Source organism: Eschscholzia californica, unplaced genomic scaffold (genome assembly GCF_041429995.1).
Source record: "Eschscholzia californica isolate CP2 unplaced genomic scaffold, dmEscCali1.0.p SCAF_5, whole genome shotgun sequence".
NCBI lineage: Eukaryota > Viridiplantae > Streptophyta > Magnoliopsida > Ranunculales > Papaveraceae > Eschscholzia > Eschscholzia californica.
Genome location: NW_028238472.1, coordinates 47139110 through 47155511, shown reverse-complemented (window position 1 = coordinate 47155511; position 16402 = coordinate 47139110). Strand labels below are relative to the sequence as shown.

Sequence of the window (16402 nt, the reverse complement as noted above, 5' to 3'; positions counted from 1 at the left end):
CCAAAAATTAGAGAATATCGAAATTTGCTTCTCAAAACTAATCAGAATTGAATTTAGAATCTATTTCATAATTCTTGTTCATGTTTCTAAACAACATCCAAAAATCACATGACAAATTGTAAAATACCACAACTCCAATGAGAGAACTCAGTCAAATATGAATTTGATATCCAAAAAACTAAGAATTTAAGATTACAAACAACAAAAAGAAATACAAAGTTAACTTCTCTCTCTATTTCTTTATAGATACCCACCACTCCCTTTCACAGTTTAAAGTTTCACTTTCACTAAAGAGCACAAATACGAACACGACAAAATAACAAGTATAACATAGAAGACATGAAAATGCAAAAGAGTTTTAAGCATTATCAACTAATTCATACAGATAGAGAGAGAAATATAGAGAGAGAAAGAAAATCAATAGGGAGGGTAATAGTATCCACCTTGTCCCATGCCGTTGGCGGGTGGCATTCCGTACGGCATCATTTGTTGTGCAGGATAACCACCAGGAACGTTCATCTTCGCCAAACTAGCTTGACCTTGCATTCCTTCCCTTGCATACATTTGCCATAACTGTTGTTCTTGAACTAGTAGTTGTTGTTTCTTCTCTATATCTGCCATTTGCACGTACGAAGGTGGAGGTATGACGGTAGATGCGGCAAATGGGTCTTGATTAACAGGTTGTATAGTCCCGTCGGGAGCTGGAAGAGCAAGCATTGGAGTTGTTTTGCCTGGCATCGGCAAAGCAACACTGCTTGAACTTCCTCCAGTCAATTGGGAAGTGCTCATATGTTGTCTTACTGCTCCTTGATCATACATCCCGTTCAAAAGTAATGGATCTAATCCACCTCCCAAAGCTGCCTTCTGATTCGATAAATTACTCACTGTCTCGACGAGAGTTAATTCCCAATCCGCTTTCCCGGGTTCAGCTGCTGGATTTTGCCAAGCTGAGGTTACTTCAGGTTGTCCATTTGAAGGGAATGCTTCCCATGATCCATTTCCATTAGTGGCAGCTGGTCCAGAGAACAGAGCTAGGGCTAACCTATTTGATTGATCATCGGCAGAAACAGCATCTTCACTCAAATTCAATAAATCTCCTGTTTCCTGTTTTCGAGGTTGAGGTGCAGGTTGAGGTGCAGGTTCAGGCTCTGGTGGTGGCGGAGTATAACTCTCTGGTGCAGGAAGTGCTTTTATTTCGTTCATATCGGGCAGAGGTTCCTCCTCTTGGACCACTGGTGGGGCTTCTTCAATTCTCTCGGGGCTCTTTGGTCTCTTTCCTCTTTCTCTCATAAACTCCTCTAGAGTCTCCAATAGCTTATCTGTAATCCTCTGAACTTCTGGATATTCAGACGATCTCGCCACACCCGTATCCTTACACCAACCATAGAACAACACAAGTTCATCAATCTGTTTAGCCGCACTAGCATATGCTTCAAAAGCTTTAACACAATCAGAGTACTCCATATCAAAGAATCGATCAAGTAAAACAGCCAAAACCTCACATATATCAGCATATAGCTGAAAACTCTCCTTAACGAGCTGGTACAACGCAACAAGCACCATTCTAGTGTTTTTGGCTGTACCAGTAGGACGACAAGCCAAAAACCTATCAAGAAGCTTCTGAAGCTGATTCATTTTCCCTAAAACCCTCTCTGGTTTCATATCCCTAAGTGGAGTCACTTGCCTCTTTTCCCCTCTTCCTTGAGCCTCATTCACATCCCCAAAAGACCGAGATCTCTGTGGTGGTCTCGACCCATATCCACCATAACCTGGTTCATCCCTAAATTCTCCGTAACCAGCTTCATAAGATCTAGGAGGTGGCGACTTCCATCGATCCTCTCTTCGGCCAAACCTATCTTCCTCCCCACCAGCACCACCACCACCCTGTTTCCTTTCATAAACCAAAAACTCAAGCTTTTGATCAAGATAAAGAGCATAAGTTCTTACAAATGCGGAATGATCCCACGAATTCGAATGAGCTTCATCACGAAAATCAGACATATTAAGAAGTCTAGTTCCTTTACGAGTTGCATAAAGAATTTCTTGTTGAAAAACAGGATCTCCTTCAACTAAAAGTCGATGAATAAGCATCAATGCCTTAAGTGCAACTATCCAATCTCGTGTTTTACCTAATCGTTTCGAAATTGTAGCTACACAAGCATTAACATATCCTCTTGAATAAGTAGTTAGATTCAAGATCTCTCTTATATACTTCTCATGAGCGGCATCATCATCATGACTAGTCGCTTTAACAATGGCAACTTCTAGATCTGGAGCTGTATTACTAGCTACTTTCGCAATACCTATACTTGTTTGATCTTTCACCGCTCCGATCGCCTTCCTAATCGTACTAGTCGACATTCCCACCAAAACCACAATCACCACCACCACCACTACCACCAAATATCAAACAATCTCCACAAAAACAAAGATCTAACTTTTGACTGATTCACTAACCTTCTCAAACATAAAAATTTCTTAAATCTCAGATCTATATAGACCAATTATACCTAAATAAATCAAATTTCAAAAACCTCTTCTCTATCAAATCCTCAACTAAACTTAAATATAGATATAACTAAGATTAAATTAAGCAATCAAGAACCAAATTTCAGAAAAGGAAACAAAATCAGAAACAGATTTTACCAAATCTTTCAGATGATCCAAAAATCTGATCCGATCTGATCCTAAATGGCTTCGGATCTATTGAAATGAGTTCCGATCCGTTGACTTCTGCGTCAATCACGAAGATCGATCACCTGACTGCCGCAGTATCAGACCGGAGCTCACCGGAGGAAGTTTGAAACGATAAAGATGACTGAATCAGAAAGGAGTAAGACTTATCAGAATCAAATCCAGTTAAGATCGGAAAAACGCGTTACAGCGATTTTTAGCTGGCTCTGGTTTCACTCTTCCGCCGGCATTTCGATTCTACTTTTTTTTTTTTTTAAGTTTTCTCGCTTTGTTATATGAAAATTTTTAATTGCGGATGTCACGGGATTATATACTCGATCTAAACAGAAACGTTGAAATCCGTCGTGAGTGATTTAATCTTGGCCGTTTATTTTTATTGTAAGGTCTAGATTTGGTTACCAAATTGTCGGTTGTTTGTGTTTTAGAAAGCAAAGAACTGAGTTTACTCTGACTGTACCGCTTTGGCATTGGTTATTTGTGTTAATGAGATTCTATTCCCTACTTTGCGTCCTATCTTATTACTATGGTACGAACTATATATAGGTCAACTTTTTAATTTCTTACATAAATGATGCTAGGAGAACAAAGGGAGCGTCTATAGGCGTCCTCTTATTTAGGTTTGAAGGCAGTCGGACTGGGTCTAATCTGTGTTCAACTTGAGAATAGTAAGGACCAAAGTCACACTAAGGTTCAAAAGAAGTGGCAAGAGTGAAAGTGGGTCTTAAAATAGAAGTTATGCGTTAACCTAATTGGTTCGATATGGGTGAAACAGAACTGGACCAAATTCTTCACTCCCCCAACCAAAACTGAATGTCAATGCAACGGCCAAAATAAACTCACAACTATCGTTTAGACAGTAACATATTCCAAGTTGGATTGAAATAAGGTTGATTTATATTATGCCTAGACCTTTCTAGATTATTCTTATGAGTCGAGTGAGTCACAGAATCAGTATTTATACGACAAAAAGTTCGATAGATACAAAAATCAACAAGGCTACACAACCCGCTTCTAGTGGCTCCCGCTTGAACCGCATGTGAGAGAATCAAGAATTTTTCTCTCCTCTCACATGTTCAGTCACGTGAAGAGAGAAATAAGGGTTTCTCTCACATGCGGTTCAAGTAGGATTCCCAGGAGGCGGGTTTATACTTTTAATAAAAAAAAATTACATATTTCAAATTAGACCCAAGAAGTCCAGGGTGCTTTTGTTTCTTTGTACATGATGATATTATTTGAGTCCCTTTCGAGAACCACCCCTTCTTATTTCTTGAGACAATGGCAAAAAAGAACAGCTTGCTTCGCCACCATTGCCTCCTCCCATTCGTCTACTGACCGACATTTGATGAGAGAAGAGGATCCTGCAATCCATTCTCCGGCAACATTATAAACAACCAAAAGAGTTGCAGCTTTGTTAGGAACCCCCCCTTTAAAAGAAGATACATCAAATTCTATCTTGACAAGGAGGAATAAGGCTTGAAATCTGCTGCACTCTAACAATTTCCCAGGACATGTCACTTTTTAACTTGTCCATGAGTCTTTGTGGTTTTTGTACAACTTATTCCCCACCACAAATCTCTATCAAGAGTTACTACTGTACCCTTAGAGATTCTACTAGAGAGCTCGAAATATGACATTTGAAAATTTGGGGTGGTAGCAATAACAGATTTGAGCATCTCAGTTTTCCCTCTTTGATAAATTAAGCAGCTTATTCATTGAAACATTGAACTTGGAAAATATGCAAGTATCCAAGAAGAATATACAACTTTTAATTTGATTTTAAGATGGATGTGTCCATTTGTTATTGACGTTTGTTTTACTATATCAAAATCCATCAACCTACGTACATAAATTAGTTCAGTGGTCTATATAGAGTATTAGGTAGTTAAGTTTGCCCCATTTGGGATCATGCTATCTAACTTGATAGAGGTAAAGGAAGGCACCCATGGGATCTCTCTAATTGTTGTCTTTTTTTCTTGCTGCGCCTTTGTCTAACAATCCAAAATCATGATTTTTTTAGTTCACAATATTAGCTTTTTCGGTATCCATACTTGAAAACTAAGTTTCTTGAAGAACAATTCTTATTACTTCTCAACTTAACTAACTTGTTTCAATTACAAAGACCTCTTTATATATCAGAGGTTTAGAGAGAGAGAGAGATAAAGAACTTAACTAATTCTTAACTAACACTAACAACCATTTAACACTAAACAATATAACTACTATTCGCAGACACTTCTGGCTGCCTATTGATGATAATGTGGGCGCTTCATATTAAGAGTATGGGTGCGCATATCACGAAAGCCGTTAATTCAGTTTAGCTGATCTTCTTCATCCGCAAGGTGTTCGACCAAATGCTTAGAGAGTGTCTCTCTCTTACAGCCCCCCTCAAACTCATGATCCGAAGTGGGGAGAATCATGAGTTTGCTTCGAATGAAATCAAACTGCGAGGAGATGATCCCCTTGGTGAATATATCTGCCAGATTCTCTTCAGACGAGACGAACTTGATGTCCAAAGTAGAGTTCATAACTAAGTCTCGGATAAAATGATAATCTATCTCGATGTGTTTAGTCCTAGCATGGAAGACCGGATTGGAGGCCAAAAATTTTGCACCCATATTGTCACATGACAGACTAAGTGGGGTAACAATAGAGACACCAAGCTCTTCTAACAAGTAAGATAGCCACAATAACTCTGAGGTTGCCATGGACAGAGCACGATACTCTGCCTCAGTTGAGGACCTAGAAACAGTGGCCTGCTTCTTAGAAGACCACGACACTAAGGACGAGCCCAAGAACACACAATAACCACTTGTTGATCTTCTAGTATCCGGACATCCTGCCCAATCTGAATCAGAAAACCCTTTGAGAATGGACACATCACCTGACTTTATCATTATACCTGCTCCAATAGTCCCTTTTAAGTACCTTAACACTTTCTTAAGAAGAATCAAGTGAGCAGTCCTTGGCTCATGCATGAATTGAGACAAGTAGTTGACACTAAAGGTCAAATCAGGTCTGGTCATGGTGGCATATTGCAATCCACCAACCATGCTCCTGTAGAATATAGGATTATCTATGAGGTCACCATCAATTTTCGATATCCTCTTGCCTGCTGAAATAGGAACCAGGCTAGGCTTAGAATCAGAAAGTCCAGACTTTTCCAACAGCTCAAGAGTGTACTTAGTTTGAGTAAGAAGCAATGAAGAGGGAGTTCTCTGAACTTCAATACCCAAAAAATAGTTGATGTTGCCAAGTCTTTTCATAGCAAATTCCTCAGCCAAAGCAGCAAACAACTGATCTAAGAGAGAGGCTGAAGTACCAGTAAGGATGATATCATCCACATATAGAAGAAGGATCATCATTTGGCCAGCAGAGATGAACACAAACATTGAAGTGTCAGAAGTGCTCCTAATAAAACCCCAATTTTGAAGATAAGTAGAAAATCTTGTGAACCAAGCTCTTGGGGCTTGTTTCAGGCCATAGAGGGCCTTATGAAGATGACACACAAATGTAGGAGATTGAGGGTCAGTAAAGCCTGGTGGCTGTTTCATATAAACAGTCTCAGTAAGATGCCCATGAAGAAAGGCATTTGAGACATCAAGCTGCTGAATTGGCCAATGATGAGAGATTGCCAATGTAAGAACCACTCTAATGGTTTGAATCTTGACCACTGGACCAAAGGTCTCCACATAGTCAATTCCTTCTTGCTGAGAATAGCCTTGAGCTACAAGCCTTGCCTTGTATCTCTCAACAGTCCCATTTGAGTTATACTTAACCTTGAATACCCACTTACAGCCAAGTATATTCATATTTGAAGTTTTGGGTATGAGAGACCAAGTTTTGTTTCTCAATAAAGCCTGAAATTCATCTTCCATTGCCTTCTTCCAATTTGGGTCTTTAATAGCACTCTTATAACTTGTAGGTTCTGGAATAGAAGGTAATGGACCCTTATGAACAGAAGCAAGGGCATGAGGAACAGAAAAATGAGCCACATGATCAGGAATGGATTTGGGTTTAATAATACCACTTTTAAGCCTTGTCTGCATAGGGTGAGAGTTGAATTCAATAGGATTAGAGTTAAATTCACTAAGTACTTCTTCCTGAGGTGGATCATGTATAGTAGGACTATGTGATGAATGAAGAGAAGGGTCATGTGATTCTGAGGTTGCAGTGGAAGGAGAGAATGGAAGTACTTGATCATCTAGAGAATATGTGGAATGGTAAGATGGAGCAGATATATCCACATTTGAGGGAAGTGAAGGGAGCTGAAAAATTTGATAAGTGGAAGTGGTAGTTGTGTCTGACTTAGACTTGGGTGATGACTTACTTGTAGCATAAGGGAATGTGAATTCATCAAAAATGACATGTCTTGAGACATATTCCCTTCCTGACTCAATGTCAAGACACTTGTATCCCTTGTGTGTGGGACTGTACCCAATGAATACACATTTAGATGATTTGGGACTCAGCTTATCACTCTTAGTATTTCCCAAATAAGGGTAACAAAGTGATCCAAATACCTTGATCATGGCATAATCAGGTATTTTATCAAAAAGTAGTTCATAAGGAGTTTTATAGGAAAGAAGCTTACTTGGGGTTCTGTTTATGATGTAAGTGGCAGTTGCATAGGCATGAAACCAAAATTCTTTGGGCATGGATGCTTGAAATAGTAATGTATTCCCCACAGAAGTAATTTGTCTGTTTTTCCTTTCAGCCCTACCATTTTGTTCAGGTGTGTATGGGCAGGAGCTTCTGAAGACAATCCCACACTTAGTGAGATGAGCATGGAATTCTCCTTTGCTAAGTTCAGGTGCTCCATCACTTTGGAAATACTTTATTGGTGATGAAAAGAGCCTTTCATTTTGTGTTTGAAAGTGCTGAAAACACTTTAGACTCTCTGACCTAACCTTCATAGGGTATATCCAAAAGAATCTACTATAGTCATCAAGAAAGAGGATGTAGTATCTCACTCCAGTCTTTGTAGTGACTGGGGCTGGTCCCCAAATGTCACAGTGAACTAGCTGAAGAGGAGCTGATGTTGTGCTACTAGATATGTGAAAGGGAAGTCTCTGACTTTTCCCTAGCTGACAGGATGAGCAAACATCTTTAAAATTCTTAGATGTGATCTTAATTCTCTTTTCTCTTTCTAAGAGCAGAATTACTTCTTGAGATGCATGTCCTAGTCTGTTGTGCCAAGTCTCAGCAGTACCTCTTGCTAAACAAGCTACTTCATTATCTTCCTTAGGTGAGACATAAGGATCTATTTGAAAGTCAATGCTATAAAGATTATTCACCATTGGTCCTTCTCCTAAAACATCTTTGGACCATAAGTCTCTAATAAGAAATCCCCATGGAAGGAATTCCACACTACAAAAGTTCTCTTTTGTGAACTTTGAGATAGACAGGAGGTTCTTCTGAATTTGTGGGACATGAAGTACTTTCTTAAGGTGGAAAGTGTTTGAACCAGTAGCTAAGTTTGCTTGGCCTGTGCTAACAATGTCTAGGCACTTGCCATCTCCAATCATAACTCCATTAGTACCTTGATAAGGAGTAATGGATTGCAAATTCTCTTGAGTGTGTGTCATGTGGCTGGTTGCTCCTGTATCAGCTATCCACTTTTTATCTTTTGTACTCAAGGACAGATAACTCTTCTCATCCTTTAAAAACTCAATTTCTTGTTCAGCCCCAAAATGGGCTTGTTCCTCTTCTTCTTCTTGTGAATTTGAGTTATCTTCCTCCTCTTCTTCATCTTCATCTATTTCTTGAAGATGAAGGTTAGCAAAATTCCTGGTTGCTGATCTTGAATTCTCAGAGGAGAAATCTTTAAATCTTAACCTGCATTGTCTAGCTGTGTGACCCCACTTGTAACATATCCCACAAGGAACTGTGGTAAAATCAAAGAAAGCATTTCTTGGCTGAGAAGGAGCTCTCATATTTGACCTAAATGATGGTTTTTGACCATTTTCAAGACTTTGGGTCTGGTTTGTAAACCTCATAGGTGATGATCTAGTGCTACTTCTGTTTTGAAATTTCTTGACAAAGTATGACTCACTTGGATCCTCATTTGTTTCTTGCTCCTTCAACCACTGTTCACGATGGATTAACCTACTCCTTAGTTCTCCAAAACTAACTACACCATCTCTATTTTGAATGGTGACAACAAATTGGGAGTATTCTTACCCTAGACCTTGAAGAGCTATCCTAGTTAACTCAGAATCACTGACTTTGTCATTAACTGCTACAAGAGAGTCAGCCAAATTTTTAATCTTGCTCAAGAATTCAGAAATGGAGGAAGACCCTTTCTTTAAGTTTTGAAGTTTATTTCTTAAAGAGGACTTTTGAGCTTCAAATTCTTGAAGAAATACCATTTCCAAATAACACCAAATTTCTCTTGAGGTCTTTAACCCTAAAATGTCAGAAGCAATTGAATGGGTAATGGTTGCTTTTATGCAAGACTTAACGAAACTATCTGTTTTCCTCCATTGAAGATAAGCTGGATTTACCACCTCTCTTCCATCCTCTACAACTAACTGAGAGGGTTCACTCAAGGTGCCATCAATGTAGCACACTAAATCGTTTCCAATCAGGGCATTCTCTACCTGATCTTTCCAAACCAGAAAATTTGTTCCATCTAATCTAGCCGAGATTTGGATTATAGGTTACCTGGTTTTGATTTGGATTCATCTTTTCAATGGTTGAAGTTTGATTTGCTCAATGGTTGAAGAAGAAGACTGTATCTCTGATTCCTTGATGGCAGAAGATCAGCTCCCTTTGTTGTTTCTTAATTTCAATCTTTCTTGAAAATCGATTTCTAGGGTTTCTTTATGGCTCTGATACCATGAAAACTAAGTTTCTTGAAGAACAATTCTTATTACTTCTCAACTTAACTAACTTGTTTCAATTACAAAGACCTCTTTATATATCAGAGGTTTAGAGAGAGAGAGATAAAGAACTTAACTAATTCTTAACTAACACTAACAACCATTTAACACTAAACAATATAACTACTATTCGCAGACACTTCTGGCTGCCTATTGATGATAATGTGGGCGCTTCATATTAAGAGTATGGGTGCGCATATCACGAAAGCCGTTAATTCAGTTTAGCTGATCTTCTTCATCCGCAAGGTGTTCGACCAAATGCTTAGAGAGTGTCTCTCTCTTACAATACTATTGAAGTTCTTCCCGCGCGTCTACACATTATTGGAGAATTTCAGCTTTTATGATATCTTTTTCAGATATATATTAGAGGTAGAGAACTGTTGAATATTAAAAATATTTAATTAACCAATTAATGGGATTTTATCGCCGCTAATTTTCTTTCTCAAAAGTTATCTATAGTCTAGGAAAGTGGTTCAAGAATCTTCTCTCTGGTATTTTTGTATATCAATTATTCCGATCAAGATTCTTTTTACAAATTTTATATCTTTATGATTTTTAGTGTGTATCACTTAGATTATTTTCGTATAGCTATGAACACACAAACTATTTTGAGAAGCTGGCTAGACAAAACTAGAATTGACAATGTAATAGTACTTAAAAGAAACACCATTGTAGTACAACTCAAATATAAAAAATATGTAAATGTAGATAACAAACAAAGCTTAAAGTAGACTCTTAGTTGGTTGGAAGGGTCCCTTCTTTATGGAGTAGTTCTTTTTTTTTTGTTGTTGATACTTCATTGGATCCTTATAAAGAAGTAAGGTGGCTTGTTTTGATTTGTTTTACTTTTGGGTGAAGTTGTATTTCTTTTGAGTGGTGATGAATTTGAATGATGAAACTTTTTCCCTTCTGTCTTGTATTTTAGTTTCTACTTGTCTCAAATGAATGACAACTTTTGTTACTAGTTGATATTTGTATACATACTTTAGTTCGATTCATATTTTAGACGAGAAAGGGCTCAAAATACAACATGTATTTTGTGTGGAAGAAGAAATGTGTCATTTTATTCTTAATAGAAAGGGACAAAGAATGTAAATCAGGAAGCAAGAAACTCAACACTCCAAAGAGAATCAATAAATTTAGTGAGATAGAACGATACATGTATAGAATAACTCACTTGAGAAAACATGATGAAACTCAAGTGATATGTTGCCACATCGGCAGAAGGTTGGAGGAGGGACCAAAATGGAGGGATGAATAAAATTTCTCAGACTCAAAATGATACGGCGTTCAAATCTACAAGTATTCCCGCTTTTAATCCTCCGTTACTTTCGTTTTTATTCACCAATGAAGTACACAAGGGAGTAGGTGGGAGTCCCCTGTCACGATCGTTTAGGTCCCTTTACAGCATTACCCTTTCATTAATCTTCTTTTTAGGTGAATCAATAAGTTGTTAAAATTATTGAGTTTCTCTTGCCTTACCTATTGATCTTCTAACTAGGGTAAGTCATACTCTACTACTGTTTGGTTTTAAATTTTCTCCATGTTTTCTTATCAAATTTTCTACATGTTTGTGCACAATTTTCAATTTTAGTAAGTACTTATATTGGACAGGGAAGGTTCAAAATTATGATTTCGAGGACACAATTTGTAGATGCTAGTTTGAAGATTATTTTTCGTTCAAGTGATACTAGTAGTAGTCTTGTTAACGATGATTGGTTGGTATTTGAGGTACTAACCAGACTTCCAGTTAAATCGCTTTTCCGTTTCAAGAGTGTTTGTAAGAGATGGTGTTCTTTAATTCAAAATGATCAAAACTTTATTGAATCTCACCTTCTTCTCAATCGGTCACGTCTTCGTCGTCTATTTATCGTCCTTCCTGTACCAGCTCAAGTACGGAGAGATAAGATAGTGTATGATAAAGATGATATAATCAGCTATTTAGGCCTTTGGCCATACGAAGAAATCTATATTACAGCTGAACTAAAATTGTTTGGAGAGGACGCCGACAAACGAGGAGACACTAGTGCTACTACAAATGTTGTTGTGGTTGACACACTACGGGTGGTGGATTCGACCGAATATGATAGAATTTCGAAGCCTGTAAATGGTTTAATATGTCTGATTGAGTCAAGTTTTAATTATGCTGTTAGTATATGCAATATTAGTACCAGAGAATTCTCACCATGGTTTGAAACTTTGAATCATCATTGTTATCGGGAGAAAAAGAACATGATGGCATACCTTGTTGTAGGATGAAGAACTATCACAGTGCCAAGCCCAAATACATATTTGATATTTGGTTTTGATCCTTCTGCTAATGAACACAAATTGGTCTGTGTGTGGAAAGTTATTTCTAAAGATCGTCAACACCAATATATGATTTGTGAAGTGTTAACGGTAGGGCGTAAAGGTATTAATGGTGATAATAGATGGAGGAGGATCGAAGAGGTCCCAGAGGTGACCTATGGCCTAGGGAGGAATTATGTTTGTGTCAATGGTGTTATTTACTGGAGCAGTTCTGACCGTGATTTTCTAGACTGGGATAGTGAATATCGTCCTATATCTATAATGGCATTTGATGTAGGAAGAGAGAAGTTTAGAAAAATCAAAGTCTCTGATTTCATCCTTGATCAACCTCCCGATTGTTTCCCAATAGAAAACCACCCCCCGATAGTCCATTATATCTTGATTGCGAGGGTGTTAATTTATTAGAAGTTAGTGGGCGTTTAGCTATGTTAGTTAGAATGAACAATAGTATGTTCGAGATGTATATATATGAAGATGATGATTACAAGTTGGAAGAGGAGATCAATAAAACGCCTATTGGTAACGACGGTAGTTTTCCAAGTAATAGCGCTGGAAGATGGAGCGAGGTGAGTACCATCACATTGCCTTCTATCAAGACGAAGAATACTGTTGGTAGGTCTTGTACCTTTTCAGGATCAGATGATGAGATAATATTAACATCATCTGAGGAGCTGGGTTGTGACGGAAAAGTGGGGACGAAATGTGAGTCTTTTTATTCTTATAATTGGAAGAAGGGTTGTTGGAGAGAGTTTGAAGTAAGCTCCTCGTCGGTTCCACATTTATGCACCAAAAGTTTTTTTGCTACTTTCTCGGAGAGCCTTCTGCCAGTTAACAATGAAAAATATCTCTTCTAGCACATTGTAGCGGATGGATCAAACTTCATTCCATCCTTTTAAGAAGTAAGGTGGCTTATTTTGATTTATATTACTTTTGGGTGAAGTTTTCTTTCTTTTGAGTGGTAATGAATTTCAATGATGAAACTTTTTCAATCCTATAGCTTCCCTACTGTCATGTATTTTGATTTCTTCTTGTCTCAATGACAGACAAATTTAGTCACTAGTCGGTAATTGAATATATACTTTAGTTCCATTTACATTTACCGACGAGAAAGGGCCCAAATACAGCATATATTGTGTGGAAAGAGAGATGTGTGTCTCTTTATTCTTATGAGAAAGGGCCCAAGAATGTAAATCAGGAAGCAAGAAACTTAGCACTCCAAAAGAGAACCCATAAATTTAGTGAGACATAACGATACATTTCTAGAATAACCCGCTTGAGTTATCACGGTAGAGAAACCACGTCCCACGTAACCTATAAAACAGATCGGCAAAACAGCCTGGACCAAGGAGGAATAAGGCTTGAAGTCTGCTGCATTCTAACAATATTCTCATGAGATGTCACTTTTTAACTTATTGACGAGCCATTGTGTTTTTTGTAAACTTATTCCACACCACAAATCTCTATCTAGAGTTACTACTGTATCCTTAAAGATTCTACAAGAGAGCTCGAAATATGAAATTCGAAAATTTGGGGTAGCAGCAATAACAGAGTATTAGATAGGTAGTTTGGCCCATTTTGGATCATGCTATCTAACTTTTTTTTTTTGTTTAAGGATAACATGCTATCTAACTTGATAGAGGTAAAGGAAGGCACCCACAGGATCTCTCTATTTGTTGTTCTTTTCCTTTTTTTTCCTTGCTTTGCCTTTGTCTAACAATCCAAAATCATGATTTTTTTAGTTCACAATATTAGCTTTTTCGGTATCCATATTATTGAAGTTCTTCCGGTTATCAGGTATACAGATTATTGGAGAATTTCAGATTTTATGACATCTTTTTCAGATATATATTAGAGGTGGAGAACTCTTCAGTATTAAAAAGATTTTAAACCTATGAATGGGATTTTATCGGGGCTATATTTTCTTTTTTCTTTTTTCTTTTTCGAAAGTTATCTATAGTCTAGGAAAGTGGTTCGATAATCTTCTCTCTAATAATTTTGTATATCAATTATTCCACTCCGTCTACCGTTCAAGATTATTTTTACAAATTTTATAGTATCTTTATGATTTAGTGTGTATGGCTTATATTATTTTCACATAGCTATGAATACACAAACTATTTTGAGAAGCTGACTAGACAAAAGTAGATCTGAACATTTTATACCATGAACAGAGATCAAAATCTAGTTTGGTAATCCTGGGTTTGCTAGAAATACCATACTATCATCCATTCTTTGATTCCTTTCTTGTTGATTCGTAACACAGGGGTTCCAAACGTTCGTCTATCAAGCTCGTTGAATCGTTTTCTTGTTGATTTTGTAAATCAAGCTTCGTTAAGTCGGGAGCAATGGCTAGTCATGCCTTGAAATGACTTGATTCTCTTTTGTGTGGGTGTTTGATTAGAATTTCTCTTCTGCACTAGATCTACTTTGTCTTTCTCCAGTTTCTATTTAGCAAATCTAACATAAGCTTCATAGCCTTTCTTCTTCACTAGATCTACTTTGTTTTTCTTATGTTTTCTATAAATCAGATCTGAGACAAGTTGTATAGTTCTGCCGGATTATGGATCAACCGTACTTTTTGCACCTATTCGACTATTACTACCATGAATCCATGATTTCTAGTTTCTCTGCCTCCGGTGCCGATGTAGAGCACCAGTGGGATTCCGGCAACAACACACGTGTCCAGCAGCATGACCATATATTACTATTTGTGGACACGTGTTCTTCTCCTCTTTCAACAGGTGGTGGGCCTTTATTCTTGTTGGGCTTGTTTCATAATTTTGGGCCACAATCTTTCTTGAGCCGGAACAAGTTAGCTTATTTTCTGGGCACCCCCTTTGACCCAGGGGAACTAAAAAGGACTTGGTACCTACCTGCTTTGGATAAACCTTTTGATCCCGGAAAACTATTATTGAATCGTCCAAAAATGATGAAGGTCCCTTGTATGTCGTTTAGTTTTGTTATCTTGGTCTCAACTTTGACATCATTTTTTACCAGTCTTGGTTCCCGGCTTCATCAATCACCCTTTGCAGCTCGACTGCAGTTTCTAACTGGCTTTGCTAAGTCTTTCGCCTTGGCTTTTGTCAGCAACCCTAATTTCCAGGTATCCAATTATAATCTTTATCGATTGTGGTGGGATATGATTTCTCTATCGAGAGAATACTGGGGGGTAACCTTGGAATCTTCGGGTTCCGCTTTACAGGATTCTCAGGACTTCGTCAAAGTTTTGATTTTCTGTTTCCATCTTGTTCTCCTGGTGCAGTTCGAACTTTTTCTGGTTTTGAAGTGGTGGTTTTTGTTGGATCGGATAGTAGATAGCTGCTCTGACATAGTAAGGTCTCGTTCTTCGAAGTATCTCTCTTTTCCTCTTACTATGGAGAAGGATGTCTGCTGTCGAAGACACAGAATCGAGGAAACTGGTTTAAATTTGATTGTAATCTTTGTTTCTTCATGTCTGTATTATCTCTTTCAAGTGTTGTAATCGTTCTAATTTCATAAATAATACTACGATTACCCTTAAAAAAACAATGTAATAGCACTTAAAGAAACACCATTATGGCACAAATTAAATATAAAAAATGTAAATGTGGATAACAAACAAAGCTTAAAGTAGACACTTTTTTTTTTGGGTTATTTCCCTAATGGCCCCCAACTTTGTGACCAGCTTCCCGCCTGGCCCCCTACTTTACGAAAAATACCCATATGGCCCCCTTCCGTTATAACACCGTCACTCTCTCTCCTCCATCATGTTTTCTCTCTCTGCCAAGTCACGCCACATCATCTGTTACGCCACCTCATCATCTTCTCCGGCATGGTCGCCGGCCGGCCAAATTTCCGGCCGGCGACCTTCAATTTTTTTTCTCTCTCTAAAAAAAAATTTTTTTTTTTTTATTCTCTCCTCCCTCTCTCTAAACTCCGGCGAAGGGGTTTCCCTTTGCCGGAGTTTAGAGAGAGAAAAAAAATTTGAAGGTCGCCGGCCGGAAATTTGGCCGGCCGGCGACCCATGCCGGAGAAGATGATGATGTGGCGTGACTTGGCAGAGAGAGAAAACATGATGGAGGAGAGAGAGTGACGGTGTTATAACGGAAGGGGACCATATGGGTATTTTTCGTAAAGTAGGGGGTCAGGCGGGAAGCTGGTCACAAAGTTGGGGGCCATTGGGAAAAATAACCCTTTTTTCTATTAGAAAATTAAAGTAGACACTTAGTTTTCTTTTTTCTTTTTCTTTTTTTGTTGAAAAGTAGACTCTTAGTTGGTTGGAAGGGTCCCTTCTTTATAGTTGATCATGATGTATTTTACAATTAAAATGTTTATAATAAAATCAATAGACCAAGTATCATTATTTTGAGTTTGTACCCAAAGGCTTGGTGTCCATGCACTTCATGGTACAAAAGACCAACCAAATGCTTCAAGGGATTAAGTCTTAGGTTTAGAAAATAGGTCACTTGTTTTATGAGTAAGGATAAAATACACAATCAACTATCATCCTAAACACTATTGTAAATAACCCTCTCTCA

The 16402-nt window shown here is 38.0% G+C and overlaps 1 protein-coding gene across 1 annotated transcript; it reads right to left on the bottom strand.

Annotated features, from left to right (window-relative positions):
- Positions 1 to 138: 138 nt before the first annotated feature.
- On the bottom strand, positions 139 to 3137 carry LOC147539874 (ENTH/ANTH/VHS superfamily protein). The gene has a single exon (XM_086641389.1). The coding sequence runs from the start codon at positions 2359 to 2361 to the stop codon at positions 418 to 420; it is 1944 nt and encodes a 647-aa protein (XP_086497515.1). The 5' UTR covers positions 2362 to 3137; the 3' UTR covers positions 139 to 417.
- Positions 3138 to 16402: the final 13265 nt, after the last annotated feature.

Coding starts and splice junctions, on each gene's coding strand:
- LOC147539874 (XM_086641389.1), bottom strand. CDS start 2,361: ATGTCGACTAGTACGATTAGGAAGGCGATCGGAGCGGTGAAAGATCAA.